The sequence below is a fragment of the Chionomys nivalis genome, chromosome 6, assembly GCF_950005125.1.
Source record: "Chionomys nivalis chromosome 6, mChiNiv1.1, whole genome shotgun sequence".
Lineage (NCBI taxonomy): Eukaryota > Metazoa > Chordata > Mammalia > Rodentia > Cricetidae > Chionomys > Chionomys nivalis.
The window spans coordinates 34,359,000-34,373,151 of record NC_080091.1 but is presented as its reverse complement, the minus strand read 5'-3'; the positions used below and the strand labels follow the sequence as shown (position 1 = coordinate 34,373,151).

At 47.1% G+C, this 14,152-nt stretch overlaps 1 protein-coding gene across 1 annotated transcript in view; it reads left to right on the top strand.

Annotated features, from left to right (window-relative positions):
- The window catches only part of Adcy1 (adenylate cyclase 1), a 114,157-nt gene that overhangs the window by 12,197 nt on the left and 87,808 nt on the right, over window positions 1-14,152 (top strand). Inside the window, exon 2 of the mRNA XM_057771389.1 lies at window positions 2,503-2,652. Within this exon, the coding sequence (XP_057627372.1) occupies window positions 2,503-2,652 (150 nt within the window). The remainder of the gene's footprint in view (window positions 1-2,502; window positions 2,653-14,152) is intronic.

The following is a 14,152-nucleotide window of genomic DNA, read 5'->3' as shown; positions in this document are numbered from 1 at the left end:
TTTTGCTTTTGGGACCCAGCGTCTGGTGGCTTTAGAAGGTTTGATAGATGGCGACAAGCCTTGCTCAGGGTTCTGCAAGCCCTACAAACAGCAGGCCTGGATCTTAGACTGAAGTAACCATGAGCCCTATACCATTGGTTCCTCCACTATGTGTTTTCCAGAGAACTCTACTGCCCTCTCTGGGAGGTGCTGGCGTTAGTTGTCCTTGCTGTTTGTGTCATGTGACTTCACATGCTTTGCACATATTCTGCTCTTTGGCTATGGTCTCTGTCTTCCAACCCCCGGAGCACCACCTGCTTGAGCAATCGCCCGGTGAACTTAACGACAGTGAAACGACTGGAATAGCCTGTAGCGCTGAGCACGTGGTCCAGTCAGTGGGTCCAGTTATACCAAGAGGAAGTAACACACAGCGGGGTGAGGGTCGCGGTTAGCGACTGAAGACAAAGAGGGACTCGCTCGTTCTCATCCTTAGCAAGTTCCATGATGTCCGGGTCACAGTGAGACCCTTTGGGGTCACGTGGTAAAGTCAGGGTCACAGGGAGTGCTCTCTTTGATGTGTTCCTAGGGTACAGGTTACCACTACTGGTGTAAATGACTTTGAAATGCATAATTTTATTTATGACAGATGGAATTCATGAATTTGGAGGTGGGTACCAAACCAGAAGGGATCTAGTGTTCAATGACAAACCCTGGAGTGTCAATAGTCACAGGATGATGGCAAAAGCAAATCAGAGAACGTGCCTGGCCACACTCCCACCATCACCTTCATAGATGTGACCCCGAGAAGGCTCCTGCAGCAAACCTCTGAATGAACAGTTGCTTCCATTGCTTGAGCTTTGGCTCGAGTCTCTATCAGTAAAGGCTTTTGCAGGAAACAGCTCGGCTTCAGGCTTCCTGTGCTTGAACATCAAGTCAAGGTTAAGGCCACTCGTGAGACCTGGGTGCTTTGTTAAGGGAGTTCCCAGGTCTGGTCCTTGTTCCAATTTACTTTAAAAGATGTCATCTCACACAGCCTGAGTTTGAAGATGCCCAGATTCCTGTCTGATGCCCAGATCTGTCCCTTATGGTTTCCCAGGCTGCATCTCCCCCTTATTCCCAGTCAGCATTCGGGAGTGCCAGGGCCTGGCAGATCTTGTCCCAAGGCTGTCTCAGGCCCACTCCTAGTTAAGTTAGGACATCTTCCCAGTCTCTCCTTGCAGCTGTCAGGAGATGCTTGGTCCAGCTTTTGCTGTGCTTACTGACCTTGCTTTCTGTGTGTAGAGTGTGGCACAGCCACGTCCCGACTCCTTGGGGATAATCTCTTGAGGAGCAGGAACATTTCAAGTCTGCATACTCCTCCTCCCTCATGTAGAAGTGGGAATGCCTCGTTTAATCAGATAGAAATTCCACACCTTGGCTGCCGACAGACCCACATTTCCATGGGTTAGATGAGTGTCCCCTGTTCTGGGGGCGGGGGTCTGCCATGATGTGACTCATGACAAACTCTGGTCCTGTGGTCCGCTAGGCAGTGGGTAGAGACTGTCAGGAGGAGGTATTCACAGCTGATGTCTGGGATCTGAGCTGAGTTCTTTGGCCATGGCCAACCTCCGTGAAGTCTTCTGTTCCTGTGGGGTCTTGACTAGAACCGGGTCAGGGCCACAAGCTGAGTTCCCGCGATTCTATCTAACCAAACAGGTAGCGTCCTTCTGACCTTCAGAAAAGGCCTAAGAGTCTGGGCTCCCCGCAGAACCCTCCTCAGCCTGGCAGGCGTGGTGAAAGGGATTGTTTACAGAGCGGGGCTACTCTGCTTGTGCTACAGTTTACTCTGTGCCTGAAATCAATGACTCGAGTTTTATTTTTGTCTCCTTATCTCCTCTGAATCTTTCTAGGGTGTTCCATGTTTTGTTGAAAGCAGCCATTTCATATTCTTATGTTGTAGGTGTGTTGTTTGTACGGGACTGTCATAACAGAGTGCCACAGAGTGGGGGATGATGGTTTATATAACAGAAATGTCTTTTCTCGTGGTGCTGGAGGCTGGGATCTTCAACTGGGTGGGGGCAGGGCTGGCTCCTCGGGGTCTCTTACAGTCCTGCATCCTGGTCTCTTCTTATTGGCCAGGCCGGATCGGAGTTCACCCTAATGATCTCATTTTACTTTAATTACCTCTTTTAATAACCTGTTTCTAAATACAACTACATCCTGAGGTCTTCCAGCCTCAATGTTTTGACATACAAAATTGGGAGGAAATAAAATTCAGCCCAGGGTATAGATGCAGCTCTCCCTCAATCCCATGACCTGCTGTGGCATCGCTGTCTGTTGGGAGGGCAGAGGTGTGTTTCTGCCATGTGTGGCTCCCATGGTGTTTCACTGAGGGTCTGGGCAGTGCTTGAATATCCCTGGGTGGCTATGGGTCTGGAGCTGGCTGAGGGGTTGACAGTCCCTTGGTGGCGTCCGTGGTGACCTGGGCCCTCCTGCCTTTGACTAGTCTGAACTCAACACTGTGCCACTGTTCTCTCCCTACAGCTCGGTGCCAATGCCCTGCTCTTCGTGGGCGTGAACATGTATGGCGTCTTCGTGCGCATCTTGACGGAGCGCTCACAGAGGAAGGCCTTTCTGCAGGCTCGAAGCTGCATCGAGGACCGACTGCGGCTGGAGGATGAGAACGAGAAGCAGGTCAGTGTGTCCAGTGTGAGGTGGTCCTTGAGTCACCTCTGTCTCTCTCCCAGCTGTGCTGCATTTTGACATTATCTGACGAAGGGCAGTTGTGGCTGTAGGGTGCCTACCTCTACTCCCCGTGAGCCTCAGTCTACCCTGTAAGGGCAAGGCTGTAATGCTCAGTGTTTTGTGGTGGTGTCTGGGGAAGAGAGGATGTGATGGGCAGACAGCCGGGGCTTGCTTCTCTGAAGTAGCTGAACCACTTGTAAGCCGTGGATGGCCATGGGGTGGCGTGTGGGCGTCTCTTATCTTTCTGATGTGTCTGTAGTGTGCTGAGCCAGGCTTGCGGGGGTGAGGTGGGTCCTGGGCACACCTCAGCTGAGTATGAATGTGCAGCTGGCCCTGACCCTCCGCTCTCAGGCATTCAGCGTCCTTCCTGTGAGACAGTGTAACTGTCACCCTATTCTGCAGATGAAGTAGGCTAGGAGGGCACCCCACATCAGCCCCTTTGTCTCCTGTGGCTTGTCACCTGTGTGTCCTTGTCTGGTGGAGGGAGGAAACTGAGCCCATTGGGTGAGTAAGAGTGACTCAAGGAAGCCTAGGAGTGAGACTTGGTTCACCACTGGTGCCTTTGCTAGAAGAAGCCAGAATCTTATCTAGGCTTGGGGCTCACAGGCACTCTGTGTACCTCTTGCTAAAGTCTCATAGTGGATGTTCAGGCTATGGACAGAGTGCTCATTTCTCAACCGGTTTTTCCTTCCTTATCAATAAAAGATATTATTACACCTACTGTTAATTTTAAAACATTTCTTCGAATGTCTAGACACTGTAATGCAATGTAGTATTTATAGTATAGCAAAGTTTGGATCTAATTGAAGAATAAATCACATAAGTATTTTTAGACCGTGTGTGCTAATGAGTGCACGGACACATGGATGGGCATGTGGAGGGTGGTATGTGTTTGTGTGCATGGGTGTGTCCATACCCATAAAAATGCATAGGTGGATTTCTGTGCATTTGTATTTGTACACATGGGTACATATGGAGCTCTGGGAATGTCTGTATGTGTATATGTGTTTGTGTGTATACCCATGTGTAAGCGTTTGTGCATGCATGTGTGCATGTCCATGTGCACACGGATATTGTTGTATACCATATGTATGAATATGTGTGTGGATCAGACATCTTCACAGGCTTTTTCCTTGGTTTCTAGAGTCATCATCCTGGTATTGAGAGTTCCATGGTACTTTGTTAGAATTTCTTGAATGTGGCTTTTTTCCCTCGGATACAGGATCTCGCTATGTAGCCCAAGCTAGCCTTGAGTTCTTCATCTCCCAGCTTCGGCCTCCCAGATGCTGGAAGTGTAGTTGTGCACCACCGTGCCCAGCTTGCCCTTGGCTTTATTAGCTTCACAAGGTCGAGAAGTGAATCCTCAGGAAATCTTCTTGTCTCAGAGCTAACAGTATCCTGCAGGGCTGGAGCAGCAGGCTTCAGTGTGGGCTGTGCTCGTGTGTGCTTGTGAAGAAGCCCGTGGCTGCCTCTCGTTTTCATCTTCTGCTCAGTGTTTTCCTACGTCCTTGGCTTTTGTCTGATTTCATTTCTCTCTTATCTTCCCTGCATTTTCTATTGCTCTCCTTGCTTACAGCCTTTTTCCTTTCCTAGCTTTTCTTTAAGGCTATGGAGGTAATTTTATTTTTACTTATCTGTAATTTAATTTTATTTTGATTAGTATGTGTTAATCAGGTATGCTGATTTAGAGGTGCATTGTGATATTTCAGCATGCACATGCAGTTTGCACCAATCAACTCAGGACAATTAACATTTCCTTCCTGGCCATTTTTTATCCCATAGCCCCTTGCACTCTTTTCTGCTAGTTTTTCCTAAAATGCACAGTAGGTTTTGATAAAGCCATTCCACCCTGCTGGGAACACCAGAATATACTCCTTGCTGTGCTTCGGCACCTATTACCCAACTTTCATCTGTAACCCCGCTCCCACACTCTGGCTGTTGCTATTCTACACTGTGTTGGCTTGTTTTAGCTTCTGTGTATGAGCGCGAACATACAGTATATAGTCTTCTGGTATCTGGCACGGGTCTATTTAACTCAGCCTCATGTCCTCTGGTCCCATTCATTTTGCAGATGGCATGATTGTGTCCTACTCCATGGCCGAATAATATTCATATTCCTTATCCCTCCAGCCACTGGCAGTCACTGAGGCTGCTTTCCTGTCTTAGCTCTTGTGACTAAGTGTCATTGCTTGAGTGTGTCACTTCTCTTGGTTTTGTAGCAGCCTCAGGATCAAGGCCGTTTGCAGCCTTATGGGTGAGGAAGGCAGACGAGGGGACCTCCAGTCCCCATGGACTGGATGGTGGTGGTAGGTGGTTTTGCATCATCTGTAGGGAATGGTAGAAGATCGTTCAGAGGGTCTGAGCTGGTGGAACCTCACAGGAGAAGCATAGGCAAACAGCAGTGGATCACCACAGTGTGTACGGCTTATGAAGACCTCCTGTGTTCTCAGCTCAGAGTAGATCAGGAGGCTGAACTGTTCGTGCATGGCTGCTGGGGGAGGGTCTTGACCCACGGCAAGCATGAGAACCAGAAAGCCAAGGTCCCTGGCACAAGTAGGAGACATGGGTTGGGTAAGGGGAGAGCGGTGTCCAGGCATGTTCTGGATGCAGTAGGGTGAGCTACTAGGGGTTTGAAGATCTCGGTTTCTCTCTTCCCTGGGAAAGAGGCTTTAACTGAGGGTGCCAGGCAAAGGGGAGACTAAACTCAGTTCTCGGAGAAGGAGCTGCACTCAGGAGACCCAGGCATGTGGCTGCCAGATGTACTGTGTGTCTGTGGTCCACCCTGGCCCTCTGGGTCTGTAAAGGGCAGAGCAGTGGGCGGTGCTGATCTAAGACACGAACCTCTACATGACTCTCTCCCATCACCAGGGACTCCTGGAGCAGACAGAAATCACAGAGACAGTAGGACCACGCCCCAGCAGAATGCTCAGGGCTGTGGTGCCTCATTCCATTTCCACTGTTTACAGTTTGGTGGCCTTGACCCTGTTGCCGTAGCTGTTCTTGTCCAAGTTCAGTTCTCTGCTGTTCTGGCAGCGTGTGCGGCCCCTGCATCTTTCAAAAGTCTCTGAATGTCCTGGGTATTGGTACCGTGTGAGAATTTGCCATTTAAGACCACTGAGGTATTCGGTACCTTTTACAATGTGTGTTGGTCCCAACCTCGTGAAGTAGGACTGTTAAATACAACCACTGGAAACCTATGCCTATTGTGACAGGGCTGTACTGGCATCCGGTTATTCTTCTGCCAATGCTTCAAACTTGACTCCTCACGTTATTTTAGACTATGAGGCCTCCTTCACCTGAATCAGCAGAACTTACTTCATTCTTGCTTTAAAGGGAGTAAGAATATAGTCTTATTTTGGGGCAAAGATGAGTGACCAAGGTCAAGATGGCATTCGCTATGGAATGATCTGCTCCATCATGAGAGAGAATACATGCACTGATATTGCCAATGGGCAACTGAGAGCCATACACCAGTGATTCAGCAAATCATTTGTGGACTTTCAGGTAGGTGGGCAACAGGCAATGGGGAAGGAAGTCTTTCTAGCGGTCTCAGACATTTGTAGAGTATGCTTAGCGTTCGGGTTGATGGAAGCTAAGCTGTTAAACATAGCAATACCGTCTGAGAGGTTTGCCTAACAATCATGAGTGTTAAAGGTGAGTTGCCATTTATCTAAAGAACCTGATAGTTCAGAGTAATTTGGCTTTCATTCTTCAACATTCCAGTTCCCCATCACAATGCTCTGTAATCTGTAACAGAGAAGCAGCGGCTTTTGAAAGCTTCAGCCCCACATGGAAGAATGTGCTAAGAGCTATTCCTGCCTTCTCTGCCCAGTGTGTGTGTGTGTGCACGCGTGCACATGCATGTGCATATATACATATGTGGGGGAAGAGAAAACATGTGTGTGAGAGTGTGTATGTGTGACTGTGTGCGTGCACATGTGTGAGAGCATGTGTGTGTGTGGCTGCATGCGTGTGTGTGCGTGTGTGAGAGATAGAGAGCCTGTGTACATGTAAGAGTGTGTATGTTGAGTGTGTGTATGTGTGTGAGAGCATGTGTGTGAGAGAGAGTGTATGTATGAACGTGTGTGTGTGAGAGAGAACGTGGGTGTGAGTGTGTACGTATGAGTGTGTGTGAAAGATAGATAGAGAGCATTGTGTGAGAGTGTGTATGTATGAGTGTGTACGTGTGTGAGAGCATGTGTGTGTGTGCATGAACATATGTATGAGAACTGTGTGAGCGTGTACGTATGAGTATGTATGAGAGATAGAGAGTGTGTATGAGTGTGTGTGTGTATGAGTGTGTGTGTGTGTGTAGTATGCCTGAAGTTTATTCTTTGGGGAGGATTTCAGATGTAGTAAATGACCCATCTTCCTTAAAAAACAAACTGGGACCAAAACAAGAGGAAGTCTTGTCCTGTGGGATCTGCGAGGAATAGGAAGCCTGCTGCCCGTGCTCATCCTGTAGAGCAGACAGGAGTTAAATCCATTTAGAATTCAGAGCTGTCTGCAGAGTGGCCTCAACCACATCAGCCTGCGTTGCTGCTTCTGTTCGATCAACCTGAGACTTGGGTCTCAGAGATTTTAAACAGCTCGGGGATGAGGGCAGAACCCTGGCCAACAGAGCATCTCTTAACCGAGGGGGCCGTGGCCACTCCCTTCTTCATGTCACTTTTGGCTTGCTCACGCGTTCACAGAAGTGCATGTTCACAGAGGACCGAGTTGAATTGCTCCGAGGCTAGAACAGAGGCGTCAAAGTTTATTCTTTGAAGTAGAAAAATCTGAGAGAGATGGAGCAAGAAGAAAGATGCCCGTGAGGCCCGTGAGGCCTGGAAAGGTGGTTACAGACAAAACAGCCAACCAAAATAGAAACCTGGGGCACACAGGGATCGTTTGATGCCTGTGAGAACTTGAAAACTTCAGTAGATAAAACAGGCCAATTCCTAGAAAAGCACCAGTAACCAGAGGTGATCCTAGAGAGAGAGCTGACACCCATACAGTTGTGAAAAATACCCATCAGGGCTGTATTTATTTATTGTTATGTTGTCATATTGTGGTTTTTTTTTTTTTTTTTACCTTGCAAGGCTGGGGATTGAACCCAGGACTGCACATGGCAGGGGAGTACTCTCCCACTGAGCTGTGCCTTAATCCCCAAGTAAGTGCAGAGGTTTGCAGATGAGTTCTCTGTATCAGCCGGGAAGCTAACAGCTGAACCTGGCCCTGGCAAGAGTGTGTTCTTTGGAATTAGCCCTTCCTGTTGATTACACTGGGCCAAGCTAGGAGGCTCAGCTAGGACAGGTGGATTAGGGGTGACTGTGGAAGCCTGTTTCCCTGTCTAGTTTTCATTAGCGATTCTTTAGGAGCCTTTGTGATTCTGGTTCCTTAGTAGACTGGGAAGGCGTTTATTGGCTGCTTGTCCTTTTGTTAATACATGGGGTTGTAGGCAGGAGGCCAGTATGTTTATTGTTGGAGCGACCTGACTCTTAAGAGTAGTTTGTTTAACAGTAGCCAGGCCACCTGGCAAATGAAACAGAGACCCGGGTGGTTGGCCTGGCTTGGGTCAGCTTCAATTCCTCCTGTCTTATGGTCAGATGCTGGGCTGGGGAAGTGATCATTTCTATCCCTCCCTCCCTCCCTCCCTCCCTCCCTCCCTCCCTCCCTCCCTCCCTCCCTCCCTCCCTCCCTCCCTCCCTCCCTCCCTCCCTCCCCAGACTTGGATAGTCAGCAGGGGTGTGGTGGATACCTGCTCTTGTCTGGATGCTTCCTGTTTGTGTACACTGTGACAGGCATGTTATAGGGGGCTCTGCCAGACTCCTAGCTCTGTGATCAAGTCCACCCATGCAGTGTGCGCCCACGTGCTCCAGCATTTGGGCAGCAGAAGCCACAGGGTCCAGTGTCTCCTGTTTGTTTTTCTGTGGTGGTTCTCAGCATTGGCAGGAAGGATTCAGTGCTAGTTAGATCCTCTCCCTGGGCAGGAAGCTTCACAGCATAGCCCAGGGACTGCAAGAGGTTTATGTGGTTAATCCCAACACTCGGGAGGCAGAGGCAGAGGCAGGCGGATCTCTGTGAGTTCGAGACCAGCCTGGTCTACAAGAGCTAGTTCCAGGACAGGCTCCAAAACCACAGAGAAATCCTGTCTCGAAAAAGAAAAAAAAAAAGGTTTATGTGGACCTTAGGTTCCTGACTTAGCTGTTTTGTTCCTCATCTGCCTTAAGTCTGCATGAGAGTTGGTGATTTGGGCCAATGTGCTGTCCCTGGACAAGCTAGTCCCCTTGGCTCTCCAGATGATAGTATCTATGCATGGGAGCCACTGATAGCAATATTGTAGAACTCTCAGGTGTGTCTGGTGAGGAAGGGACTCTGGATCCCATTGGGGGAGAAATTGGGTCTGTTGTTTTGAGAGTACCTGGTGATCTGGAGGGAGTTGTCAGGTCTGTGGCTGCAAGCCTAGGGTCTGCTGCATGACTTGCAGAGACTGGACTACCAGCCCCGCTTTGTTCAGTAGTTATGTGAAGTAACTCGTGGAAGGGGCATGGGGTTGAGAGACTATGGGCAGGTAAGGAGTAGGTAACACAGCTTTTGGGCATGGCTGCAATTTCACCAGGATTAGGAAAGAGCTGGAGAAATAGGAATAGGAATTAGGAACAGGGCTCTCTCCAGGCCTGGGGACAGCCACCTTCTAGCTGTGTCTTACTGTGGCTGTCATCTGTGCATGCACCTCTGGTGTCTTATGTTCTCAAATCTCTTCTAAGGACACCAGTCAGAGTAAAGTAGGCACCCACCCCAGTGACTTTGTTTTAACTTAATCACTCCTTTTTTTTTTTCAAAAAAAAAATAGAGCTTTTTATTTTTTCACTTTTATTAGCATTTATTAAAAAATAATAGATTTCATTATGACATCTCATACATGTATATGTTTTGATCATCTTTCGCCCCTATTATCAGCATCCCTTTCTAGGGCCCCCGAGCTTCCCTTCCTGTCTCCAAGCCCTCCTTCCACATTCATGTATCATCTTGTTTCTTTTCCTTTAGTCATTATTGTTACATATATACATATGTATAAATATGGAAACACAACCTTCTGAATCCATTGAGTGTTGTTCATATGTGTATGTGTCCAGGATTGACCACTTGGTGTTGGGAATTCAGTTAGGGAGCTCATCCCTGGAAATACTAGTTCTCTCTCTCTCTCTCTCTCTCTCTCTCTCTCTCTCTCTCTCTCTCGGCAGTCATTAACTGTCTGTAGCCCTTCATCTAGGAGTAGGGTCTTGTGACATGCCCCCCTTCCACGTTGGCGTGCTAACTGGTGTTTTGTTCAGGTCTTGCTTAGGTTGCCCTAATGTTGAGATTTCGTTGGTGCAGCTTCCCGATCCTATATAGAAGATAGAGGTTCTCAGCTTTGTAGAGCCTGATCTTCAAGTAAAGTCCCATTAGGGGTTGGGATTTTACCTATGCATGTTGTGGGGGACACAGTTCCATCCGTACTCGGCACCAAGAACAAGTCAAGTGCGTGATCCCAGAATGGGGAAAGGGTGAATGAGAGCCTGGGTGGGTATATATTGGGTGGAGGGTACCCATCTTTCCCTCTCCAGAAAGCCAGGCACAAGGAGAAGAAGCAAGCCTAGGCTCCCATGGAGCTGGTGGAGAAGCAGCCTGGACTGCAAATTGGCCTCTCCCTGCTGGTTTTTGCCTGCCCTTTTGGTTCTGATCAGTGTTGCATAGCAGCCTGGGAGCAGAGCCCAAGCAGGCTCTCCACCCACTCTGGCTCGTCGTGGCTGCAGGTAGTTCATTAGCTGTCTCTGACTTGGGATGCACCAGATCTGGGAATAATTGCAGGTCGGGTGTAGTGGGTCCTCCTCTCAGCCATCACTGGTCATTCTAAGGGTGATCCATACCCACCAGGGATACTGGTCTTTCTCAGCACTCTCATGACTACAGAAAAGATGAGTCTTTGGTGTTTCTTAGTATGGATTCTACTCCCCCCACATAATGACCGGCAGAGTTGGCATCTCTGGTCCTCACTAAGAAATGGGCTGTAAACAGATATGATGAGGAGGAAGAGAGTTCTTCGTCTAGTCTCCTTTGTCTCCTTTGTCCTCTCTGCTTTTAGATTCCAGGTGCAAGCTGATGACCTCAGCAGTGAACCTGAGATGCTCAGGGTGAGGACAGTGGGAGACAGACCTTGAATTGTAGACAGGGGAGTCTGACTTGGGGTTAATGCAACGAGAAGGGATGGGCGTGGTTTCAGCTAGTGGGGTGAGTGGGGCATAACTGCCGAGGGTGCTCTCCAGGCCTGGGCAGTCTTGAGGGCACTGGCTGGTTGCTACAGCTAAGATGCTTCCACAAAGGACCAGCTGTAGAGCTCAGGGAGGCTCTAACTCCATCAGGGAGGAGAAAAGTCAATCCTGTTTGTAGGATGTGTATGGTGTGTGGGCAGTCCTTGAGCACATAGGTGGCCAGTTGGCTCAAAGGACTCCTACATTGTAGTGGACAGAGGGCCAAGTGTCCAGCCCATGAGATGACTGGAAGGGAAGACAGGCCGTGTTGTACTGCCGACCTGTGGTGACAGGGAAGCTGTGTCCGGAGCCCATGTCCCTTATTTCTCTGCATCTGGTTCTTGCCTCTCGCATCACCTTCCTTTCAGCTTCAAGGCAGCTTTGATCTTACAGCCTTGCCCTGGACCACAACCTTGGAGTTTCTACCAGTCATAGCTGGAGAACACAGGACAAGAGGCATCTGAAGGTCACTATCATCTCCTGGGTCTTCTTCCTGGTGCCCGCACAATCCACCCAGGAAGGCACTCTCGAGCCCAGCTTCCCTTCTGAGATGTAGCCCCTGGTTCCCAAGGGCCCTTCTTGCTCCTCAGATGCCACCACTCAATCAGAACCCTCCAGAAACGTGTAGCTATTTAAAGCGTATTCAATTTGTTATCTTAACAAGGTAAATGGAACAATCGAGTTCGTGGTGTGTGGGAAAATTTATCAAGAAAAAGGATACTTTAGCCGGGCGGTGGTGGTCCACGCCTTTAATCCCAGCACTCGGGAGGCAAAGGCAGGCGGATCTCTGTGAGTTTGAGGCCAGCCTGGACTACAAGAGCTAGTGCCAGGACAGGAACCAAAAGCTACGGAGAAACCCTGTCTCGAAAAATCCAAAAAAAAAAAAAGAAAGAAAAAGGATACTTTCTTTTAAATAATATAGTCTGGAATTTAGTTTAATTTAATCAATTTCTGTTTATTGAGATGGGGTCTCATGCATGATAGGCTCACCTTAAACTTGCTACGTGGTTGAGGATAACCTTGAACTTGTGATCCTCCTGCCTCTAATTCCTGAGAGCTGGGATCACAGGACTCTTTGTGACTACTAGACAAGCCCTTTGCTCACTGAGCAGCATCCCCAGGCCTCAGAGAGAGTTTTAAATAGACTGATTTAGTCTCACTGCACTTCTCAAACCACTGCAGTTGTTATTTGGTGAACTATGAAGATTAGCTGAAAGTTGAAAACAATTAAATGGTTTCTTCAGTATTCATACAATTATTTTTGTTACATGGAATTATGTATTAATGTCGTAGGTTAATGTTATTTAATATGTTTATTATAACCTTAACCTTACATATTAACTTTACTTGACATATGTATTAAGTATGAATTAAATTAGCCTCAATAGTATAGAATTATTATACAAGTTAATTTTGGAAATTTTTTCTTCTCAAAATACCTTTCTGCCCATTATCAGTCACACCTGTTCCAGTCCACCTGTCCCTCCACCAGATGTATATACATTATGAATCTACTTTCTGTCTTTATGGATTTAACTATTCTGGGCATTTTGTACAAATAAAGCCGTACAGAATATGACCCTTTGTCAGGGATCAGCCCGGACCTAAACCTTTTCTCTTACCGGAGTGGAGGGGTGGAAATAAATGAGACACAGTTTTCAGCTCCTCTGCAAGAGCCACGCGAGCTCTTTGCCACTGAGCCATCTCTCCCGTCCTGTTTTAGTTTAGTGCTTTGTTTTGCTTTGTTGTTCTTTTAAAGCTGCTTTTAGATTCATGTGTAATCAAGACAGAAGACAGAGATCTTATGTGTTTTTTCCCCTTGTTTCCCAATGGTACTGTTTTACTGACCTAGTACAGTGTTACAGTGAAAATGTACCTTCAGACACCGGCTCAAGGACCCCTCTCGTCGCCCCTGCAGAACCGCTCCGCCCACACTCTGAAGCTGGTGCCAGGAACCTGTTCTCTATTTCTATAAATTTGTAATATCATAAAAAAGGAAGCATCTGGTTTATGTATTCTTTTATACCGAACATAATTCTCTGGAGATTGTTGATTATATCAGTAGTTTGTTCAGGTTTATCGCTAAGTGGTATTCCATAGTGTGGCTGTTATCACAGTGTGTTTAACCATTCTGTCTGTGAAGGACATCCTGGTAGCATCCAGTTTATGATGATTATAAATAAAGCTGTTTTGAACACCATGTATAAGTTTCATATGAGCATAAATATTAATTTCTCCAGCCTGGATGCCTAGAAATAGTGCTGAGGGATGTGGTATTTGCAAAAAATATTGAAATATATCAAAAACTGTTTTCCAAAGTGGTTGAACCATAGAACTGGAAGGATTTCAAACTGGTGGACTCTGAGGTAACTCTAAATGGGCTGCATACTGGTCCTTCACTAGATGCGTGACTTGCAAATATTTTCTCTCAGACTGTGGCTTGTCTTCTCATCATCTCAAGAGATTTTTGTTTTGTTTTGCTAGTGAGCAAACATTTTACCTTTTGATAAGATTCAATTTATCATTTTTTTCCTGTTTTCTGGCCCATTCAAGTTCTTGACTCGATCAAAGTTTCTTTTCTTTTATTGCTCTAAGTCAAGTCTAAGAACGCTGAGCTTAGCCATGATTCCTGAAGGCTGTCTCTGTTTTTCCAACAGATTTTCAGTTTTAGAATTAATAGATAAACCTGTGACATGTATTTCAAGGTGATATTTAAACAAGGTATGAGGGCGCTTTCTTGGTTATGGGATGGCTGCTTTGCAGTTTATTGAAAACATTATCTTTTGGATTTTTGCATAAAGAATCTTAGTATATTTGTGAAGGTTCACTTCTGGGTCTTGGACTTTATTACATCATCGTCAGTATTCATCCTTTCCTGGACTTTATCTTGAGTATTGTTTCTTTGTAGTAAGTCTTGGGATTGGCTAGACTAACTGATTCCATCTCTTAGTCTTTTTTCAAATGTTAGCAGTTACTTTCCTTTTGTCATCCCTACCAGTTTTGGGATGATCTCGCCTTTGTCTCCTGTAAATGTCGCTTGGCTTTCGACAGCATTGGTCCTGTCATCTAGAGAGAATTTGCATCCTTACAGGGTTGAGTCTTCCCTCCAGGAGGGAAGATTGTGACTCCCCTTACTTAGCTCTTCTTTGATTCTTTACTCAGAGCCTTGGTTTTCA